General features: G+C 43.3%; 1 protein-coding gene across 2 annotated transcripts in view; it reads right to left on the reverse strand.

Annotated features, from left to right (window-relative positions):
• Nucleotides 1-23390, reverse strand: part of MARCHF6 (membrane associated ring-CH-type finger 6) — a 101876-nt gene that overhangs the window by 59772 nt on the left and 18714 nt on the right. For both annotated transcript variants that reach the window (XM_074987846.1, XM_074987845.1), the window contains exons 4-6: nt 23216-23359; nt 12763-12835; nt 1137-1302 (exon numbers count right to left, since the gene is read on the reverse strand). In XM_074987846.1, coding sequence (XP_074843947.1) covers nt 1137-1302; nt 12763-12835; nt 23216-23359 — 383 coding nt within the window. The remainder of the gene's footprint in view (nt 1-1136; nt 1303-12762; nt 12836-23215; nt 23360-23390) is intronic.

Consider the following 23390-nt stretch of genomic DNA (forward strand, 5'->3'; position numbering starts at 1 on the left):
AGTGCAAATGCATGTGAATTAAAGTACTGTTGTGCTTTGATCAATGCTCAGAAAAACAAAAATGAAAAAAAGGCAACTTAAAAACCTAAAAACAGTATTGCAACCCATTGTTTTTGGCAAAGTAAAACTTCCTAAATGTTAACAGTCTCACTCTCTTATTGGTATTTGAGAGATTCACTTTAGTGGTGTGCAAGGCAGATTTATAATTTAATAATATAGTCAAATAAAGAACTGTACTTCTGTGTTAAAATTTTGTGCCTATATAGTTACATTGATACATATGGAAAAGTTGGGGGAAGTCTTTTTTGACTTTTTGCATTTGACTCTAATGGCCAATTTCTATTTTGATGAAGAGACCCTTATGATCATCAATGGGTATGGGGGAAAAAAAATGAAATTTAAGAATAAAATAAATTCAGAATCTACTGTTTAAAAGGCATTCTTGCACAGAGGACTCAAACTTCACCCAACTACAGAATTACAGATGTTCGCAGCAACTACAACTGTACAAGTGAAAGTAGTATTAGGAAAATATATTTTAGTTTCTTTAATGCATTTTAAGGCTGGAAAGAAGAGCTAACACTATGTAACACATGAGCTCTCCTCAGATGACCAGCAAATGTTCCACAGACCACCCCACTTGTCCAAATACAAGTGGAAACTTCTGTTCAATCAGAAACCAATATTTTTCAGTCAGACGTTTTTTTATTTTTTAAAATGACCTGACCATGTCACTTCAATCTCATTCTATTATATCTACAAATTCTCCCTCACAAGCACTAAACCCTGTTCTAAAAGATTTAATATGTTACAAATGGAAGACGCGTCACAAGAACCTACATAGTTGGAAAAATTATTTACTGTAAAATGACAAACATTATTGTAAGATTTTACATTTTATAAGGGTTCAGGAATGTATTTTGTACACCTTACAGCTGTGATCACATTATCCTAGTAAATATACACAGCCTACCTATACAGCAGTTGAATATGCAGAAGTAAGATCCCCACATAATAAAAAGTACTGATCTCAAGTGGACAGTTTTTTTTTTTTTCCAAACCATTTATTTTTCCACGTGCACACCATCATCATAATAGCTTTATTTTCAACAAACAGGAATGTTACAAACTTTTACCTCATTCTGTTGGCCAAGACCATTGGGTAGCTGTTGATTTTGTTCCAACCACTGTGGTGCTCCGCCATGGACAATCTGTTCACGTAACCACACTAGACTGATAAATGCACAGAGTGTGCATGTCACCACAAAACAGCCCTGCAAACAGTCTGCCAATAAATTTTCCCTGTTAAAAAGACCAAGACACTTATCGTTAATATATTTTGTTAAAAATAAGTGTTTCCAATCCTTTTTGTTCACATACTTTAACTGATTGTGATGGAAAGAGTTTAAGTTCTCATTTTAGGATCTGAAGAGCTAGGTTTCCCAGTTCCTTTAGTAAAAAAGAAACAAGTAATAGTTGTATTTCAAAGGAAAAATGAACAAAGCAAACATTCTCAGAAGACTATCTTACTGAAGAAAGCTTCATTCATTTAAAACATATTCACAACACTCCTTTACAAATTACCAAAGGCTTTAATGCAGGTTTGAATTTTCCAGTGGTCTCAATAATTACTCTGACATTGGATGAGGTTACTCACCCAGTGTGTAACTGGGATTTGAGGTGTGCACCCCTCTACGTGCTCCACTTTAGATACTTGTGTGTCCCTACACCTTTAATTGGAGATTTTCAGTAAGAGTGTCTGTTCTGCTCATGTTCTGCACCTCCTTGCATCCAGTACCATAAGAACAGCCACACTGGGACAAACCAGTGCTCCATCTAGCCCATTACCTGCTACACAGGGGGATCAACAGACTAGGGTAATTACTGAATGATCCACCCCATCATGCATTCCCAGCCTCTAGCAATAAGAAGCTAAGGAACACCCAGAGCACAGGGTAGTACGCATGACCATCTTGGCTAACAGCACTGAAGAACCTATCCTCCATGAACTTATCCAGTTCTTTCTGAACCCAGTTATACTTTGGCCTTCAAATCCTTAGCAGTGAGTTCCACAGGTTGACTGTGTTGCATGAAGACGTGATTCCTTTATTTTAAAGCTGCTACCTATTAATTTTATCAGGTACCCCCTGGATTTTATGGTCTGTGAAGGGGTAAATAAAGAACAGATACCCTGGTAAAAGCTATTTTTCGAGATGTACTGCTCATGCCCATTGCAATGTGTGTGCATATACCACACGGACAACTTCAGGAAGGCTTTTCCGTAGTGGTACTTATTGGGTCAGCTGTAGCACTACTCCTGCCAATCCAACTCCCACTTCAGTTCCCTCTAGCTGGGACAGGCCAATAGAGAGAAGGTGCGGGGGTCTGGAATGGACAAGAGCAACACATCTCAAAAACAACAGTTATGATGGTAAGTAACCCATTCTTTCTTCTGAGTGGTGGCTCATGGGCAGAGGTCTGCAACCTTGAGGCTCTTTAAGGACTTATTTACGGCTCTTGACGCTATTATTGACAAGTAAGGAAGACAGCAGTACAAATATTCAAACAAAGTATGAGGAAACAGAAAATGTAAAAAGGTTGTGAACGTCCTGCAGCAATTATGTATGGCAATACAAATCATTGTGTGCGTGCTGTTCTTAAAATAGGGGTTACAAAAGGTATGGTTTGAGGTTATGTATTAAGGACCATCTCGTATTCACATGCATTGTGGCTCTTGAATTATTGAAGAGGGAGAAAAGGGCTCTTCTTGCTATTTTGGTTGCTGACCCCTGCTCATGTGCATTCCAATACATATGTAACTTACCACAGTTTGTGTTAAGGAGGGGGACGAACCTCAACTCAGCAAGTGCAGCACAGCTCTGACAAGTGCCACATCATCCTGGGACTGCTGGGTGAGGGCGTAATGAGTCATGAAACTGTGTATGAAGGACCATTTAGCTGCTCTGAAGATGTCCTGAATGGGACTTGTGCCAGAAAGGCTGCCAATGAGGCTTATGCCAGAGTGGAATGTGCTTTGATAGATGGGGGAGGAACCTTGGCCAAATCATAGTACAGCTTGATGTACACAGTGATCCAAGACCACAGGCGCTGCAACATAATCAGGAGGCAGCTCACAACAGAGATGAAGAGCTGTGTTGCCTTTTATACTGAGCGCACTAAAACATTCTATTAGTCAAGGGCACGTCACAAGACCAGGGAGTACAGTAGGGTCACATCATCTGGAAGGTTTTGGTGTTGAGAACCCCCCTGAATGTTGAACTTCATGAATATAATTTTACCATTACCTCCATCGTGCAAAAAATACCATGGACAACCAGGATGATCTTGAAGCCCCCTAAAGATGGGCAGTTCTGGCAGCAAGCAGCCCCACGCAGCCACAATGTAAAAACTTACAGCAAAGCCCCCTTTTGTATGGTCCAAAACTCGCTGCTTCTGAGGGGTGGATGTTCAGTTCATGTCGTCCCCGCCCCCCCGGGTAGGGCTTATCGCCTGTAGAGACGTGAAGAGAACTAACTGGAGCAGGCTCAGGGTTTCCTCCTGGTGCATGACGACAACTTCCAATAGGATCTGTTGCCTGCTCATGACGTCAAACCAGCCCCTGCTTTCCAGGGCTAAGGAAAGCCTGGCCCATGCTGCGCAGGGCTCAGGGACATTGCGGGTCCCAGACAAGACCCAGAAGTCTGGTCAAGCAGGCGAAAGGAGCCCAGCTGCAGCCATGAGACTCTAGTGAACCCATGCTCTGCTTGATATTTGCAGCAGCACCATTCAAAAATTAATTTCACAAGCTACCTGTGAACAACCGAATTCACGAATGTTACATTTGCAAATGTCGTGACCTCACTGTATAGCGCTTAATCTGTATTTGAAGAATGGGGTTCGGGAAAGAAAACCGGGAGGAAAATGTCCTGATTGACATGAAAAGGAAGGCAGGGTAGGGCAGCAGTTGCACTTTATCCTTATTGCAAACAGTACATGGAGGCTCAGAGGTAAGGGATCGCAGCTTCTAAAACCGCATGGCAGAAGTAATAGCTACCAGACAGACCACTCTGTATGAGAGACAGGCTATACCTTCAGGTGAGGCAACTGTTGCCACTGTGGAACTTAAATTTGGTGCTCTCCTGGGTCATGAGCCCGTTGTTTGAGCCCTTAGCTATCTGCTCACTAGCCTAACCAACCACTTTAGGAAATGAACCACTATCAGGTTCCCAAATAGGGACTTCACCCCATAACATGTTGGGAAAGCTGAAATAGATGCCAGGTATAACTGACGGATGAGACAGTTAGATCCCAGTGTTTTGGGTAAAAGCGGCAGTCTAGGAGCAAGGGAGCTGTACCCTGCTGGAGGGAGGTGTTGTACTCTTATCCACACACCACAAGGAGAACCTCTTCCATTTGGCAATATAAGCTGAGCCCAGTTGAGGGCTTGTGGCTCCCCAGTAAAACCTCCCTGACTACACCTGAGCACTGTAGCTCAAGGAAATAATATCATGGAGTTTCCATGCTGTAAGGTGGAGTGACTCCAAGTTTGGCTGGCGCAGCCTACTGAACTCCTGTGTCAGCAGGCCTAGAAGCAGGGGGAGTATTATGGACTTGGCCACCAACAGGGACAGCAGCAGAGTGAATCAAGGTTGGCTCAGCCACATCAGTGTTATCTGTATTTCCACTGCTCTGTCCTGCTGAATTTTGAGAAGCACCCTGGTTATTAGCAGCACCAGAGGAATCATACAGGCACTGCCTTGTCATGATGGGGAATGCATCCAACAGAAACTCCTGGCTGTGGCCCTGAAAGGAGCGAACTGCAAACATTTCCTCTTCAGGTGGGTTGCAAACAGGCCTACCTGGGGATGACCCCATTCTTGGAAGATGGAAAAAACATTTGCCTGGAGAGATTACTCTTGAGAATGAAAAGATCGGGTGATCTCAGGTGAGGTGACTGCACAGAGTGCATGAACACCGATACTAGCCATGCTTGGAGCAGCTCCAGGTTAGCATGGTGAAAAACATGTTCACAAGAGGCCATGTGTCCAAGAAGCCTCATGTGGTTGTGTACTATCATCAGGCATTGCTACAGTGCAAAAATGAACTTTGCCATGGCCTGGAATTGGGACTCAGATAAATATGTTGTCACCAGAGTAGAACCAAGAAGGGCCCCAGTGAACTCAATTTTTTTCATGGGGGGCAAGACTTCATTTTGGCATGTTGAAGATTAGCCCAAGAGGGGAAAACACATCACTGACCAGATCCACATGCCAGAGAACCTGCCCCCTTAACCTGCCCTTGATTAATCAGTCATCCAGGGACATGTAGACCTGATTTCCTCAAAGAAATACCACCACCACCACGATGTATTTCAGGAAGACTCGAGGAGCCATGGCCAGACCAAAGGGTACCACTATGAACTAATAATACCTGTTGGCCACTACAAACCAGAGGAAACATCAGTGGGGCAGGATAATAGAAATGTGGAAATATGCATTCTTGAGATTTAGGGTGACATACTAGTCCCCCAGATAAAGGGAAGGGATAATGGAGGCCAGGGAGAACATGCAAAACCGGAGCTTCCCTATGAAGGAGTTTAGGTTTCTGAGGTTCAAAATGGGGCACAAGCCCGCCTTGGCCTTGGGAATGAGGAAATACCAGGAATAAAAAACGGCCCCCAAATTCCTGAAGGACCTTCTCTACTTCACCTAAAGCAAGGAGTGCACCTTCTGAAGATGGAGTTGCTTGTGAGAAGGGTCTCTGAAGACAGGCAGGGGAGGGGGTTGGTGGGAAGGGAGGCAACAGAACTGGACAGAGTATCCTACTTCTACAATGCTCATGACCCAATGATCTGAGGTAATCTGAGTCTAGATGGAGAAGTGGGACTATTAAGTCCCAAAAAGCATGGGGGTGGGCAGAAGGATCTGGGATAGTGTTTGGTGCTCCATCCTGGGATGCGCCCTCAAAACTGATACCTAGAGGGAGCGGGGCACTGATGGGACCTAAAGGGCCACCACTGTGAGGCAGGAATGTGGATTCCCAGGGATTTAGGGTAACCCTAGAACCTTTAACACTATGTAGGTGGGAATCCATTTTCCTGGGGGGAGGGAGAGAAACGGGACAGGTCTTGAATTGTACTTTGTGGTTCCAGCAGCAAACAAAGTGAAATACTGAGCAAGGTGGGATCTTTGTGCCTTTTGAAAAGTGCTACATTTCTTTTCATTTAAAAAGCACATATTTCCCTACAGACTAAGTGTTCTGTTAGAGTCCTTCAAGGTATGAAGCAAATCATCTGTGAAAAGCTTTTGGCCATTCAAAAGGTAAAGCTTGCACAGTAAATTGCAGCTCATGCAGAAACCCAGGCAAGTAAAGCAGGTACATTTGTCTCATAACTATTGCGGAGGAAATAGACCTGGGTTAGCGTCCACAACATCACATGAAGACTGATGTGAGGTTTTGCCAAAAGAGCTCTCACTTTTTTTTATGGTGTGGAGTCTGAAGGAGATGATTGGGAGATGACCATGTAATCTCTAACCCTGAATTGAATATTAACTGTGAGGTAAATCAAGAAAGGGAGAATACAGCACTAAAAGAACAGCAGCACATAGCAGAGTGGGTATTAAGATGAAAGAGTATAAATACCTATGATGCTAACAGTCAGGTGGTCAACACTGGCAGTAGAACGACTGTACCAAATTGAATAAAGAATCTGGTGGAAGCCAAATAGAAACAAAGCAAGGAGCCTTAGTGCAAAACAGGAACTAGGACTGTTGGTGCTGGAAGTGAAACCAGATGCAGGGATAAAAGTAACTTGACAGATTAGTTAGTGGCCGCGACTGGAGCACAAGTGTTGAAAGATATCTGCTCCTTAGAAAAAACAAAGGCAAGGGTGATGAAGTATCACTCTGCACTTATGATGAGGCAGACTAAAGAAATTACGAAAGGATGGATTAAAAAAAAAGAGACAGTCAAAAATTACTTTGGGAAGAAAACTATCAGAGGCTCCCTGAGATAGTTCTTGGTGTCTGCTAGAGCCACAGGATGATCCAAGCTGCATATGGACAGAGACCTCTTTAATGTTTTAATTAAACAAACGTAATTGAGAGTTCTCTAATGATTGAAAACTCTAATTTCCCAGATATAGATTGGAGAACAAGTACAGTACAGCAAACCCTCAAAATGCACAATTGAGAGTTGTGCTTAACTCTCATTAATATGAGTTAAGTGCAACTCATAATCCCGCTTCCCTCCGCCCCAGTTCAAATACCCCACAGCCCCAGCTCACCCGCCCCCCCCCGCCCCATGAGCCGTGGCTCTGGTTCACCACCACCCTCATTATACACCCTGGGTTCCGGCTCAACCCCCCTGCATGGCTCTGGCTCAATCCCCTGGCCCTTGTTCAGCCTCCTCCCTGCCACCCCCAGTCTCACTTCAAACCCTTCACATGCAGATCCAGCTCAACTCTGCCCCACTGCAGCCCTAACCCACCCCAGGCTTAGCCCCTTGCCCCCCTCCTGTGGCCCAGCCCACCACCAGGCTTAACCCCAACTGCTTCCCCAACCCCAGGACCTACCTTTCAAAAGGAGCTCCAGGTGCTCCTGCTGCTTCCCCAACCACAGAGCATGTGCTCTGCCGTGGAAAAAAGCCGCCCCCCAACTTACGTAAAATTTCAGTTACACGCAGGTACGTGGGAACACAATCCTCATGTAACTCGAGGAACTACTGCACTGCTAATAATGGTAGGCCCCAGATTTTCCTGGGTGAGAGAAGCTAGCAAATTTCTTCATTAAACAGTGACTATAGCAACAAGATATGACATTTTAGATCCAGCAGTCACTGTGAATGATGGCCACTTGCAATGAATGCACCAAGTTTATATATGCTTTTCCTTTGACTTTCCCCCAGAAGCGAGAAATAAAGAAATCCCTGTGACAACATAGTTCCTGTTTCTCCTATGCTGTTGTTTACAACTTATTCTCGGTCTGTGACTATGTTTACACTTGGGAATAAAGTTGAATTTTTAACATTAGATTTTATGAAGTTGAGTGTCCTCATCTGCTCACAAAGTTGACTTAGGGTGTCCCCATTTAATTGCCTGAGACTGACTGTAGCAGCAGTGCACTGTGGGCTTCTATTCCACAGTTCCCGCAGCCCCCGTTACATTCAGAGTTTCTGTGCCAGTGTCTTATGGGGAAAAAAAAAGAGTTGCCACAAGTGGTTCTGGGTGTCTGATTGTCAGCATCCCAGACCGCATTTTCCTCACTACCCACTTCCTGCTGAAAAAAATGGCCAAGGGAATTTTTGCACCACCTTTACATCGCCGCCACATGCCATTACAAAGGATAACATGGATCAACAGAAGCCTCAATAGTTTGTGGACTGTTTTATGACGACTTCCCATACTGTGTTATAGAATCATAGAACACTAGGACCGGAAGGGGCCTCAAGAGGCCATCGAGTCCAGTCCCCTGCCCTGACAGCAGGACCAACCACTATCTACACCATCCCTGATGGACATCTATCTAATCTGTTCTTAAATATCTCCAGCGAGGGAGATTCCACAACCTCCCTTGGCAACTTATTCCAGTACTTGACCACCCTGACAGTTAAGAACTTTTTCCTAATGTTCAACCTAAACTTCCCTTGCTGCAGCTTGTTCTCTCCTCAGAGGCCAAAAAGAACAAGTTTTCTCCCTCCTCCTTATGACACCCTTTAAGATATCTGAAAACCGCTATCATGTCCCCCCCTCAATCTTCTCTTTTCCAAGCTAAACAAGCCCAATTCTTTCAGCCTTTCTTCATAAGTCATGTTCTCCAGACTTTTATCATTCTAGTTGCTCTTCTCTGGACCTTCTCTAATTTCTCCACATCTTTCTTGAATTGGGGTGCCCAGAACTGGACACAATATTCCAGCTGAGGCCTAACCAGCGCAGAGTAGAGCAGAAGAATGATTTCTCGTGTCTTGTTCACAACACACCTGCTAATGCATCCCAGAATCATGTTTGCCTTTTTTGCAACAGCATCACACTGTTGACTCATATTTAACTTGTGATCTACTAGAACCCCTAGATCCCTTTCTGCTGTACTCCTTCCTAGACAGTCTTTTCCCATTCTGTATGTGTGAAACAGATTATTCCTTCCTAAGTGCAACACCTTACATTTATCTTTATTAAACTTCACCGTTTACTTCAGACCATTTCTCCAATTTATCTAGATCATTCTGAATTATGACCCTATCCTCCAAGGTAGTCGCAACCCCTCCCAGCTTGGTATCATCTGCAAACTTAATAAGCGTACTTTCTATGCCAATATCCAAGTCATTAATGAAGATATTGAACAGAACTGGTCCCAAAACAGACCCCTGCAGAACCCCACTTGTTATGCTTTCCAGCAGGATTGAGCACCATTAACAACTACACTCTGGGTATGATTAGCCAGCCAGTTATGCACCCACCTTATTGCAGCCCCATTTAAGTTGGACTTGCCTAGTTTGTCGATAAGAATACTATGCGAGACCATATCAAATGCTTTACTAAAGTCTAGGTATACCACATCCACTGCTTCTCCCTTACCTACGAGTCTCATTATTGTGTCAAAAAAAGCTATCAGGTTGGTTTGACATGATTTGGTTTTTACAGTCTCTTCTGAACATAATGCCCCTGGAGAATGAGTTCCTTGAGGCAGGGGGAAATTACTGCACATTGAGATTGGGAGAGGAAGGATGCAGAGTTGGTGGCAGCACTGGATGCACTGTAAACCATGGAGCACAGGTTCTGGTCCTGCCCAACCAGCTCAGACCGGTGGGACCGCATCATTTTGAAGGCATGGGATGGTCAACAGTGGCTGCAAAGCTTCTGCATGTGTAAGGTCACTTTCATGGAACTTTGTGAATTGCTATCTCCCACCCTGAAGTGCATCAATACCAGAACGAGACCTGCTTTTACAGTTGAGAAATGTGTCTAAAGCATTTTGGCAATCTTCATTTTAGATTTGAGTTGTACAAATTCTGCTTCACGGTTTCAATTTTCCTTTTAATCTCCAAGGACCCTTGAGGAGTTAGAATCAGCTACTGCATAAAATGTTAATTATGCATTATAATTGGCTTTTGACTATAAATAGGCATAACTTGAAGATGCTTTGGACAAAATACCTCATGTGACGTATCTGATTTAATGCTACAATATGCAGGATCTGTATAACCTACCTTTGTGCATGTATCATTCTTCTATATTAGTTAGAAATATGAAATGTAAATCTGTTTATAGTTTTAAATGTGCTGATGAGCTTGTAAACAGTCTTGTTTGTCCTGAAAAGTCTATAAATTGGTTGGTGCCAGAAAGGCATATGACCATAACACACAGTACTGGAAGTCATTTTGATTCAGTATTTTTCCATGGGAATGGGGGTTGTGAAAAAAGGTTTCCCACCCTGGACGAAAGTCTATTTAAGCATTGGGAAACCATTTTTGTCTTCAGTCTGTCTTACAAATAAGCTGGCATACTCTAAAAGGATACAAAGAAGGTTAGAAACCCAAGTCAAAGTAAGAGTGTTTGTCTCTAACTTGAAGATTATGGCTGAAATAGAAAATGGTTTTTGAGTAAGAATCTATATGGAGTAATTCTTAAGTGAATTAGAACTAGATATAAATTTTCTTTTTATTTTAATTTGGTAACTATCTTTTATCTGTTTTAACTTGCAACTTAAATCCTGCTCTTCATACATAACAACAACTATTGCTCATGAACAAGCCTAGTATAAATAACTTTTACCTTATGGGAGAGAGGAGCACTGTTGCACATATCTCCCTTTCATTGATAGAGGGAGCTTACTTGATGAGCTTTCACTGTTTAAAACTTTTACACAGAGAAAGATGGATTTATTTGGGGTTTTGATCCCTTTTCAGGGTTGGATTCCTGGGTACCGTGCCCCATAACTGCATCCTCCCAGAGATGAACTAAACCAGTGTCCGCATTGCTCTGCTAGGGGGCAGTACCCTCAACTCTATGCCTTGTTTGAGTGAGACCAAATGTTCTGGCCCACCAGGACCAGGAGGTGGGGAGCCCCAGACAGCAAGAAGGTGGGTGTCACAGGCATGATCAGTACACTGGGGAACAATCGCAAGAGTCACTCCCCTGTGACCACACCTGAAACAACAATGACTACAGAATTAAGGCAGTAACATTGACATATCAGATGATGGCACAAAAGGTAATTTTCCAAGTATTTAATTATGGCAGAGGGGTCAGAGAAAGAATCATTCAAGCAAGTGGCAAAGGTCAGCTAAACGGAAAAATATGTAATTTATAAAATAAAAAGGTATGGGACCTGTAGCAGGACTAAACACCTGCTAGCAGCTTTTCATTCTGTTATGTAACATGCAGAGTATTTAAGAAATAAGTAAAGTATTTTGCCATTTTCTGAGAAGTTTTATCCTGAAAACTATCCTAGCCAAAATGTGTAAGGGCAGAACATGTCTGAACTGCTGTTTTTCCCCTTTTAATAATAATCTTCAGTTTCAGAAGCTCCTTCCATCTCCACACAGTCTTCTTCTATTAGGCTTGTTCAACTTTTCATAACGTTTCCTGGCTCCAAATAAGCAAGGTACATAAGCACAAGTCATCAAAATGAGGACAAGTGGGACTACACATATGCTTATGGGCGATCTTAAAATGAGGGCCTATACTTGTAGAGGAAATGGTTGGAAATCAAAAAACCAAGAACAGAGGAAAAAGTAGTTTTGCTTTAAGATTTTCTCCTCAATTAATCAGAGTTCAAATCTGGATTTCACAGGGGAAATTGGTACTGTACTCTTGTCCTAGTGAGTTTCTGTCCCCATAGAAGTGTGTACATCAAAAGACCCTGACCTGAAGTGTAACTCAAAACGCCAAGACTGGTGCTTTAAGAAAGAATTGAATACATTAGCCAAAATACAATGTGAGCTAGCAGAAAATTGTTCAGTACCTGGTGAGCTTACAACTGAATCTGTCACACAGTGCTATTAGCTCCTGGCTTCCACATGTGTTATAAATAATTCAACTAAAATATGAAAGCAATTTGAGACTCAGTTGTGAATAATATGGACCATCATTAACACAGATCAATAATTTGATTCTTTTAATAATGACCTGGGGAGGGGGAGAACATAAAAGGTGATATTATACAGAGTTTAATGTGTGGAACTCTGAAATGACCACTTAAAAGGCCAATCACAATTCAAATCTGTACTGTATCCCTGTCATGAATAAAACAAAACAAATTCAGTATATAAAATATAAATGTAACTAAATAGGGAAATCATGAATCATATCTTAATAGGTCATGTGATATAAAAAAATAAATAAGGAAGTTACATAAAAATTGCAGCAATTCTAAAATCTTTGGAATAGGTTCTACTCCAGTTTAAAGAAAAATATTTTTTCCTTTAAAAAAAAAGTGTAAACTTTATATCATAGCAAGTATTCTTAAGACTGAATAAACCACACAAGTCTATAATATTAAACAGCATTACGAAGGCCTAGTTCTATATGTCTGATCTGTTCATCCTTTAAAACATCCTGCACATAAGAACATAAAAAACAGAGTTTGAGCACAACTATATAGAACAGTTGGCTAGCTCTTCTTGCTATAGCAAATGTAAGGCAATTTTAGAAGATATACGGCAGAAAGATAATGAAAAAGAATAGCAAACTAAAGGTACCAAAAGTAGTAATTTTAAAAGGCATTTGGTTAAAAAGTAATGCCTATCAGGCTGGTTAGTACTTACGTTGACAGCATGTCTAATGGCAGTGTCAATAGTGAGCTCACGGAGCCAGTAAATAAGCACTTGTAGATACGGCCTGTATAAAAGAAATGAAGTGTTATAAACACCCTCAGTTATGAAGGACAAACACTCTTTAAAGGGACCATTATTAGTTTACTGCAGTTTATTCTTAGTCCCAGTAACAATTTACCTTTTTGATAGAAGCTAAAACTGGTGGGAACCAATACAGAGGTGAAAAAAGATTTAATTCAGATATAAATCATAAAGATACCACAATATAGTTACTATTTGCATACAAGTGCTACAGCTGTATATGGATGCAGAAGCAACAGGGCTTGGCCCTTGCAGTGCATGAGCATGACCTGACCTTAAACCTCTAACTTGCACAAGGATTAAGCCCTCACCTGATGAACACAGTACCCAGAAAAACAACAGCTTTTTAAAGCTGATTATACTGAACATACTCAATAAATTTAATATTTTATGGGGTGATGTTGGAAGCCAAGAGCCAGCTCTTTTGCCATTCTTTAGAAAGAACATGAAAACTGAAACACTAACATGTTCATACAGTCTGTTTTAGAAACTGAATCACATTAAATATATGCTTCTTTCTTCAAAGAACATGAGAATTGCTATACTAGGTCAGACTAAAGGTCCATCTAGTCCAGTATCCTGGCTTCCCACATTAGCCAATGCCAAGTGCCCCAGAGAAAATGAACAGAATAGATACACTCATCCCTCGCTATACAAGCACAATTGGTTCCCAACTTTCTGCTCGCAGGCGAAAACTCGTAAGAGGGACACTAACTTACCATTAAAATACATGTAAAAGTGTCTGATTGGTTGCTAATGCTCCAAACTCAGCGAAGCAGTGGCACTGCTTTGGAAAGGTAAGTGAACCTTGGGTTATGGGAGGTTGGAGAGGGTTAAAGGCTGGGGGCAGTTTGGGGCCATGAGTGTGAGGGAGGGTTAAAACCTGCAGACAGCTCTGGTGGAGGAGGTGGTGGTTTGTTAATCCCGTCTGCAGCAGAGGTATGGGGCGGGGGGGCGTGAAGCAGGCAGGAAGGTTCGGAAGGAGACCGGGTGGATGTAGGGAGCGGGCTGGGGGTGGGATGTGCAGGGAGCTGTGGGAATGCTGGGATGGGGCAGGGGGATGCACAGGGAGTTGCTGCAGGGGAGTGTTGGGATCAGGCTGAACGGGAATGAGGATCTCCATGCGCCCCGGCCAGGACCCCATGGCTCGCTCAGCTCCAGCTGCGGGACTGCAGGTCTCCCCACACCCTGATCAGGGGCCCCACGGCTGGCTCAGCTCCAGCTGCGGGGCTGCAGGTCAGCCCATGCCCCAGCTAGGGACCCCGCAGCCGGCTCGTATGAGCAGGTGAAGCTCACTTGGATAGTGAACAGTGGTAAGTATATGCATCCCTTGTTTTAGCAAGTACTCACAAGCAGAGTACTCGTTAAATGAGGAATGAGTGTAATTATCAAATGACCCCCTCCCTGTTGCCCATTCCCAGCTTCTAACACACAGATACTACGGACACCATTGCTTGATCTATCCTCCATGAAATTATCCAACTCTTTTTTGAGCCCTGTCATAGTCTTGGAATTCACAAGATCCTCCAGCAAAGAGTTCCACAGGTTGACTGCACATTGTGTAAAGAAATACTTCCTTTTGTGTTTTATAATCCTGCTACCTATTAACTTCATTAGGTGACCCCTAGTTCTTGTGTTATGGGAAAGTGCAAATCACTTTTCTTTATTCTTTTTCCACACCAGTCATGATTTTATGGACCTTAATAACACCCCCCGACCTTAGTCATCTCTTTTCCAATCTGAAAAGTCCCAGACTTTAATCTCTCCTCATATATCCCAATCCTTTTTGTTGCACTTTTCTGTACTTTTTCCAATGCCAAGATGAGTTAACTACATCTGCACACAATATTCAAGATGTGGGCATACCATGGATTTATAAAGAGGCAATCAGTCTCTCTCATTTTCTATCCATACTTAAATTAAATTTCGAACACTGCTTTTTTGACTGCTGCTGCACACTGGGTAGATCTTTTCAGAGTTCTATCCACAATGACTCCAAAATCTCTCCTCAATTAGTCCCCCCTCATTTTACATGTATAGTTGGGTTTATGTTTTCCAGTATGTGTTGGCATTTATCAACATTTAAAATTCATGGATCTGCCTCAAAAGGGTGTCCACTAAACACAGAATGGACTGCTAAGATCTCATGCTGGGACAGGTCACTTAGCTGGTACGTGGAGTCCATCCATACCCTGAGGAAGTGTCCAACCAAGGTCTAATAAGATGGGTGAACTGGAGTACCTCATATCAAAGGAGGAAGTTGACATAATAGGCATCACAGAAACATGGTGGAATGAGGACAATCAGTGGGACACTATCATACCGGGATATAAATTATATCGGAAAGACAGAACAGGTCGTGCGGGTGGCGGAGTGGTACTATATGTGAAGGATAATATAGAATCAAATGAAACAAAAATCCTAAAGGAATCCAAATGTTCCATAGAATCATTATGGACAACAATTCATTCCTCTAATATGAATATGGCATTAGGAATATGTTACCGACCACCTAACCAGGACAGTGATAGTGATGCTGAAATGTTAAGGGAGATTAGAGAGGCTATCAAAATAAAAAACACAGTAATAGTAGGAGATTTCAATTATCCCCATATTGATTGGGTACATGTCACCTCAGGACGGGATTCAGAGATGACATTTCTTGATGCCTTAAATGACTGCTTCTTGGAGCAGCTAGTACAGGAACCCACAAGGGGAGAGTCAATTCTCGATCTAGTCCTGACTGGAACGCAGGATCTGGTCCAAGAGGTAACTGTTACTGGACCGCTTGGAAATAGTGACCACAATATAATAACTTTTAATATTCCTGTGTTGGGAAGAACACCGCAGCAGTCAAACACTCCGGCATTTAATTTCAAAAAGGGGAATTACACTAAAATGAGGAAGCTAGTTAAACAGAAACTAAAAGGTAGAGTAACTAAACTAAAACCCCTGGAAGCTGCATGGAAACAGTTTAAAGACACCATACTAGAGGCCCAACTTAAATGTATACCCCAAATAAAAGAACACAGTAAGAGACCTAACAAAGAACCACCATGGCTTAACAGCCATGTTAAAAAGGCAGTGAGAGAGAGAAGGGCAGCTTTTAAAAAGTGGAAGTCAAATCCTAGTGAGGAAAATAGAAAGGAACACAAACACTCCCAAATTAAGTGTCATAAGGTAGTAAGAAAAGCCAAAAAAGATTTTGAGGAACAGCTAGCCAAAAATTCAAAAAATGATAGTAAAATGTTTTTTAAATACACTAGAAGCAGGAAGCCCGCTAAAAAAGCAGTGGGGCCCTTGGACGATAAAGATGTAAAAGGAGCGATTAAGGAAGACAATGCCATTGAGGAGCAATTAAATGATTTCTTTGCTTCAGTCTTCACGGCTGAGGATGTTACAGAGGTTCCTAAATCTGAGCCAGCCTTTTTAGGTGACAAATCTGAGGAACTCTCCCAGATTGAAGTGACATCAGAGGAGGTTTTGGAGTTAATTGATAAGCTGAATAGTAACAAGTCTCCAGGACCAGACGGTATTCACCCAAGGGTTCTGAAAGAACTCAAATGTGAAATTGCGGAGTTATTAACAGTGGTTTGTAACCTATCCTTTAAATCCGCTTCGGTACCCAATGACTGGAAGACGGCCAACATAACGCCAATATTTAAAAAAGGCTCCAGAGGAGACCCTGGCAATTATAGACCGATAAGTCTAACATCAGTACCAGGCAAATTAGTAGAAACAATAGTACAGAATAAAATTGCAAAGCACGTAGAAGAGCACAAATTGTTGGGCAAAAGTCAGCATGGTTTCTGCAGAGGGAAGTCATGTCTAACTAATCTATTAGAATTCTTTGAAGGGGTTAATAAACATGCGGACAAGGGGCACCCAGTGGACATAATATACCTAGATTTCCAGAAAGCCTTTGACACGGTCCCACACCAAAGGCTTTTATGTAAATTAGGCGGTCATGGGATAGGAGGAAAGATCCTTTCATGGATCGGGAATTGGTTAAAAGACAGAAAACAAAGGGTTGGCATAAATGGTAAATTTTCACAATGGAGGGGGGTAACTAGTGGTGTTCCCCAGGGGTCAGTCCTGGAACTGATCCTGTTCCACTTGTTCATCAATGATCTAGAAAATGAGGTAAGCAGTGAGGTGGCAAAGTTTGCAGATGACACCAAGTTGTTCAGGACAGTCAAAACCAAAACGGATTGTGAAGAACTACAAAAAGATCTCAGCAAACTGAGTGATTGGGCAGCAAAATGGCAAATGAAATTTAATGTGGGTAAGTGTAAGGTAATGCACATTCAAAAAAATAACCCAAATTACACGTACAACATGATGGGGTCAAATTTAGCTACGACAGATCAGGACAGGGATCTTGGAGTTATAGTGGATAGTTCTCTGAAGACATCCACGCAGTGTGCAGCAGCAGTTAGTAAAGCAAATAGGATGTTAGGAATTATTAAAAAAGGGATAGATAATAAGAGCAAAGATATCATACTTCCCCTATATAAAACTATGGTACGCCCACATCTTGAGTACTGCGTGCAGATGTGGTCTCCTCACCTCAAAAAAGATATATTAGCATTAGAAAAGGTACAGAAAAGGGCGACTAAGATGATTAGGGGTTTGGAACGGGTCCCATATGGGGAGAGGCTAGAGAGACTGGGACTTTTCAGTCTGGAAAAGAGGCGATTGAGGGGTGATATGATAGAAGTATATAAAATCATGAATGGTGTGGAGAAAGTGAACATAGAAAAAATATTTACCTTTTCCCATAATACAAGAACTAGGGGACACCAAATGAAATTGATGGGTAGCAGGTTCAAAGCTAATAAAAGGAAATTTTTCTTCACACAGCGCACAGTCAACCTGTGTAACTCCTTGCCGGAGGAGGCTGTGAAGGCCAGGACTCTATTAGGGTTTAAAAAAGAGCTCGATAAATTTTTGCAGGTTAGGTCCATAAATGGCTATTAGCCAGGGGTAAAGTATGGTGCCCTAGCCTTCAGTACAAGGGCAGGAGATGGATGGCAGGAGATAAATCACTTGATCATTGTCTTCTGTTCTCCTTCTCTGGGGCACCTGGCATTGGCCACTGTCGGCAGACGGGATACTGGGCTGGATGGACCTTTGGTCTGACCCCGTATGGCCATTCTTATGTTCTTATGGTGCTCACAAACATGGAGACTTGCGTCCCCTGAGCACTGATATGGCCACCAAATGAACCGTAAGAAAAGAACTTTATAGGCCTTGCTGCTTAAGAGACACGAGGTATTCAAGCACTTGAGGGACCGAAACAGTTGCGGGGCCCACACCATGCTGGGAACACCAGCACAAGAAACACACATCCATTTAGCTAGGTAAGTCAGTCTCGTGAAGGGCTTGAGACTGCTAAAGGAGGACACAACAGACTTTTTCTGAGCATTCTCTCTCCCAGTTTAACTATGCAGCCTCTATCCTGTCAGATGGAGTGAAAGGAAGTCCAGGTGATGGAGATGACCACAATCCTACATGATGAGATCTGGGAGAAGGGGCAGGAAAACCAGCAGTTGAATTAACAGCTATAGCAAAGTGGAGCACGAGTGCTGACTGGCCAAGACAGAGGCTTTCAGGGTCACGTTCACCCTGTCCCAGCAGATTTTGAAGAGCACCTTGTGAACGAGCAGGAACGTTTGTAACAGGTTGCCCCACCACAGAATCAGGAAGGTGTCTCCCAGCAAGCCTGGAGTGAACTTCCAGAAGGAGAAGAAATGAGGACATTTCCTATTGTCTCTGGTTGCAAAAAGGTCTATCTGGGGAAATCCCCGCTTCTGGAAGACAGTAAGGATGACATCTGACCAAATCGACCATTTGTAAACAATGAAACACTGGCTGAGACAGTCCACCAGCTGGTTTTGGACCCCCAGGAGATACAACGCCTGTGTAGATGGACGGAGTGGACTATGCAGACCTCCCACAATACAAAGGCTTTGTGACAGAGAGGAGACAATCAACCTCCTTCTTCCACTGCTTGTTGATATAATACATGGTGGTTGTGTTGTCCGTCACGACCATCATACGTTGCCCTTGAAGGTGAGGCAGGAAAACTTAATACACAAGATGGACTGCCCAGAACTCTCATAAACTAGTATGGAGTGACAGCTCCTCCCTGTCCACAGGACCTGGGTGGTAAGATCTCTGAGGTAAGATCCCAAACCCAAATTGGACCCATAGGTGTGAGAGCAAATGACGCTTGTGAAGGGTGGAATAGGATTCCGACATATACTGACTGTGGGTCTAGCCACAATCGGAACATCTGGATGACGTGCTGAAGGAGTGTCAATGCCATATTGGTGCAGTCATGGTGTGAAAGGTACACTGACACTACCCAGGACTGCAGTGATCACAGACAAAGCCTGGTGAATGGAACAATGTATGTGCAAGCCACTACATGACCCAAGAGTTTAATGCACAGTCTGGCCAAAGTGGTAATAAACATCCATAAGAGACTGAAGCAACTGAGACGGTGTGGCAAATCACCGCTCTGACAGAAATGCCTGAGTAGCATATAGACTCTATATATCGCCTGGGCATCAAAGTAGATTTGTCCAGGTTTATCAGAAGGCCCAGACTTGCAAATGTGACCCCGGTAAGGCCTACCTGAGCCTCCGCCTGCTCGTGAGACTGGCCTCTTAGGAGCTATTCGTCCAAATAGAAGTAAACCTGGACTCCCTGACAGAAGAAGAAAACAGCCACCACTCCCATGAATTTGGGAAACATACTGCGCACCACAGAAAGACTTAAGAGGAGGGCCATGAGCTGGCAGTGAGCATCCCACACTATAAACAGGAGGTACCTCTGTCGGGGAAGACTGATGGCAATGTGAAAGTAAGCATGGGCAAATTTGTCCCACAGTTGCTGGGGCAGAAGCTCCTTAAACTTAAGGAGCAAGGCCCAGGAATTGTATATGTACCTGCTCAGCATAGCCTGCTGATTGGCTATCCAGAGCAGCTGTTCCCCATCCCTCAATTTAGGTTATAAAAACTGTCTCTCTTTTTTATGTACTGCCTTTACCAGTAATGAACATGGCGGTGGGTGGGTGAAAAAAGTATTTTCACAGGAAGTCAAGCCTGGGGTCTGCCAGATGTTCTTGGTTGGACTTTGGATGATCTTTATGATAAGGAGAGAGTCACTTGGATCGATTTTCTGGAGCCAAAATGTTCACCATAGGGTCATCCTGTACAGCCAGCTCCTCAACCTGTAGGCTCAGGCTAAAGGCCACCTTGCTGAGGAGGTCCTGCAGCATCCTATAGTCAATGGGCTGGGAGGTCCAGTGACCACTCTACCTGCCACCACCTTGTTCAGGGAGCAGACTGAAAAGTCTATGGACAGTGCAGTGTTCTGAGGTTCACCTGGCTGGAGCTGTTCAGGAGCCAGAGGAGGCTCACGACCACCTGTCAGTGACCAAATTGTTTTAATTTTTTCTGGACTATGTGGATGGCTAACCATTGCCTCTGGAGCATGGGACTGAAAGGGAGTCTGTTGGAGGAACCAATGACCATTTGTCCCAAGTTGATGGCAGACCCACAGGGTTCAAAATTGTCAGAGGGCCCTACTGTGTAAGCCCACCATCTCTGGAGGACCTAGAACTGCCAGAGTCCAACATCCTGACCTGTGGATGCCCCTCCAGGAGACGACAGCAATGCCAAGCAGAAAGGCCAGGGAAGAGCCGAAATGAGCAGCACTGATGTCGCATCTGGTGCTGGTATACAGTGTTTTGGTGGCATCAAGTAGCGGACCCTAAATTCCTCTTGGGAGGATGATTTTGACTGGTGCCGGGTACATTACTGATGCAGTGATCCAGATCCATGTTGGGACCATCCCCGGGAGAAATGGCTTTAAAGTAAGGTGCTATGCTCCAGCAAGGAGCAACATGGTGGAGTGGCACTGTACAGCAGGCTCCCTGAAGTGATGGCCTGAGTCTGAGCAGTGCAAAGACTCATGGTACTGAGATAAGTATCAGTGCCGAGAGGGTCAGGATCTGGCAGAAGATCTGGACCCTGACCAGTAGTAGTATCCTGAGATACTGTGAAACAAGAAGGGCTCCAGTAGGTCTTACCACTGAACAGGAGTTTCAAGTCAGCATCACCAGGATTCCAAGTGACCAGGTGCAATCTCCAAAGTGGGCGGGCTACTTTTAGCAGACTTCCCGTTGCAAAGCTTATTGGGATAGGCTGCAGCCATTTCCCTGACAGTAGAGAACTTCAGTGCCGTGCTTTCTATGAGACCCTGAGCTGCCTCAAATGTGTCTGGCATGGACGAAGGTCCAATCGTCACCGGCTCCATTCTTGGCGAGTCCAGCAGGATGGGACTCAGCTCCCCAGAGGGATGTGGCCATAGTGGGCGAGTAGCAGACAGTACTGCCACTGGAGAATGAAATCAGTGCAGAGAGGTTGATGGTTTCAGCAAACAGTGCTGTCAGGGTTGCTGCTCCATGTTGGCCTTCTGCACAGCCTCGTCTGATGTGCTCAGTGTGAGGTCCTGGCATTGCAGACTAAAGGGCAGCCTCCATAAAGAGCTGTTTAAAAGTACTGCTCCTTTCTTGCTCTAGGTTTAAAGGCTTTGCAGATCCCGCACGGGTCTGCCTGGTGGGCCTCCTCCAGACACCATAAACAAGAGTCACAAGGTCGCTCGCTGATAAAAGACTATGCACAGGAACTGCAGGGCATGGAGCCTTGGGACTTGGCCATGCTCCCAAGTTCCCAAAAGGACATGGGCAGGAAGGGAAAGCATTCCACTCCCACAACAACTAACAGCAGACTACTAACTAACCCAACTTAAGCTAATTGAGATCTCAATTCACTACGGATACATGGACTTCCTGCGAGGCAAGAGAGCCAAAGTTCCAACAGCCATCATTAGTGGTAAGACAGAAGTGAGGGGAGGTTGCGTTGGAAGCATCTCATATATTGTGTCACACCTGCACCACTTTAGGAGGCTCCATAGCTGGCCCGATGGGTTACCGCTAGGGTAAAACTTTAAAAACAGTCGTGCATGCAGCAAATGCGCACCCTTCTGGAACTGACCTGTGCCAGTACTGGAAGAACCACCACTTTAAAGAGAAAGATTTTCCCATTATTTCCAACACACATTGCGGTAACAAACAGAATAGCAGGCATCGCCAAATAAAGAGGGAAACAAGGTCCTTGCTTCAAAGAGCAGACGACCTAAAACAACAAAGACGAAGTGGTTCTCAACTTGTGTGCCAGGGCCTTCCTTCTAGAACATATTCAGGCCATGTCAGAACTGATCTTTCACACAAGGAGTCATCTGCTCACCATGGCCCACACTTGCCTGTCACAGATCAATGAGCAACATGGCAGGTGCACATGATGTGATCTGGGTTGGGCTGTGGGGGAGGCGTCTACCCACATTCCAGGGAAGGCTTGGGTTAGGCTTCTTGCTGTGTCCCTTCCTCTGAAATAGCTTGAACTGGGGGTGGAGAGAGAGGTCAGGGAGAAAGGCCAGGCCAGAGTCAAGGGATGGGACTCTTTTTTCCCCCCACAACCCTGGCCTAGCGGCAGCAGGGAACACAAAGAAGGGGTAATATCTTTTCAGTTGTATATTTAGAAGAAATACTTTTCTAGTGTTGCTATATTTGAGTCCAAGTCCTTGTCAACCTTTAATTTCAGGTATTTCTTCTCTTTATTATTTATATAACCTTGCTAATTTTTATTGCCATATTTTAGCAAAGACACAATTAAGGATTTTTGCTCCCAAATTTTACTCAAAAGTTTCTCCTTTCTAATAAACTTGACATTAACTTCACATGTTGATGAAAAAAATTTATAAGCATTTCCTTCTGTATTGGCAAGAAATTAAAAAAAAAAAAAAAATCAAAATAGACGATTTTGACAACTTGAAAATTACTTGGATTTTAACAGCCAAAGTCATGTAACCACATGCACTAAAGTGGAGAGAATACTTACGTATCTTTGTACCTCTCTGTATCTTGTTTATGGGCAGAAAACAATAACTAAAAAGGATGACGATTAATTTAAAATCATTTTTTATTTTATTGTATATTTGTAAATAAAATCTTACACTGAAAAATTCAGGCAGTTAACAAAAAGAGGAACTTAATTAAAATTTCCCTCATAATGCCTCTGTTTTCCTACCAGGCTGCATGGTTACTGGTTTACGACAACTAAATGCAACAAAATATAAATATATGAAATAAAATGTGTGGTCGGGTTACATAAATACACACAAGAAATATAAAAGCAGATAACTGAGTGCAAGTCTGTTATAAGAACAAGACTTCTTCATTTATCATTAGGAAGAAATTTCAATGTAAAAATAAGACATGCTTAATACTTACATGCTGTAAGAGGTACAACTCCCAACCACGCAAAGGCCACAAGTGTATAGTGAAACCAGTATCGTATTGCTGTGCCAATACTTGTAACCAGCCCAGCAAAAATGTCTTGGACTGGAAGCCGTGAAGGCATATCTGGGGAATAAACTAAGAAGAGGGGAGAGAAAAAAAAAAAAGA

Source organism: Carettochelys insculpta, chromosome 2, assembly GCF_033958435.1.
Source record: "Carettochelys insculpta isolate YL-2023 chromosome 2, ASM3395843v1, whole genome shotgun sequence".
NCBI classification, from domain to species: Eukaryota; Metazoa; Chordata; order Testudines; family Carettochelyidae; genus Carettochelys; species Carettochelys insculpta.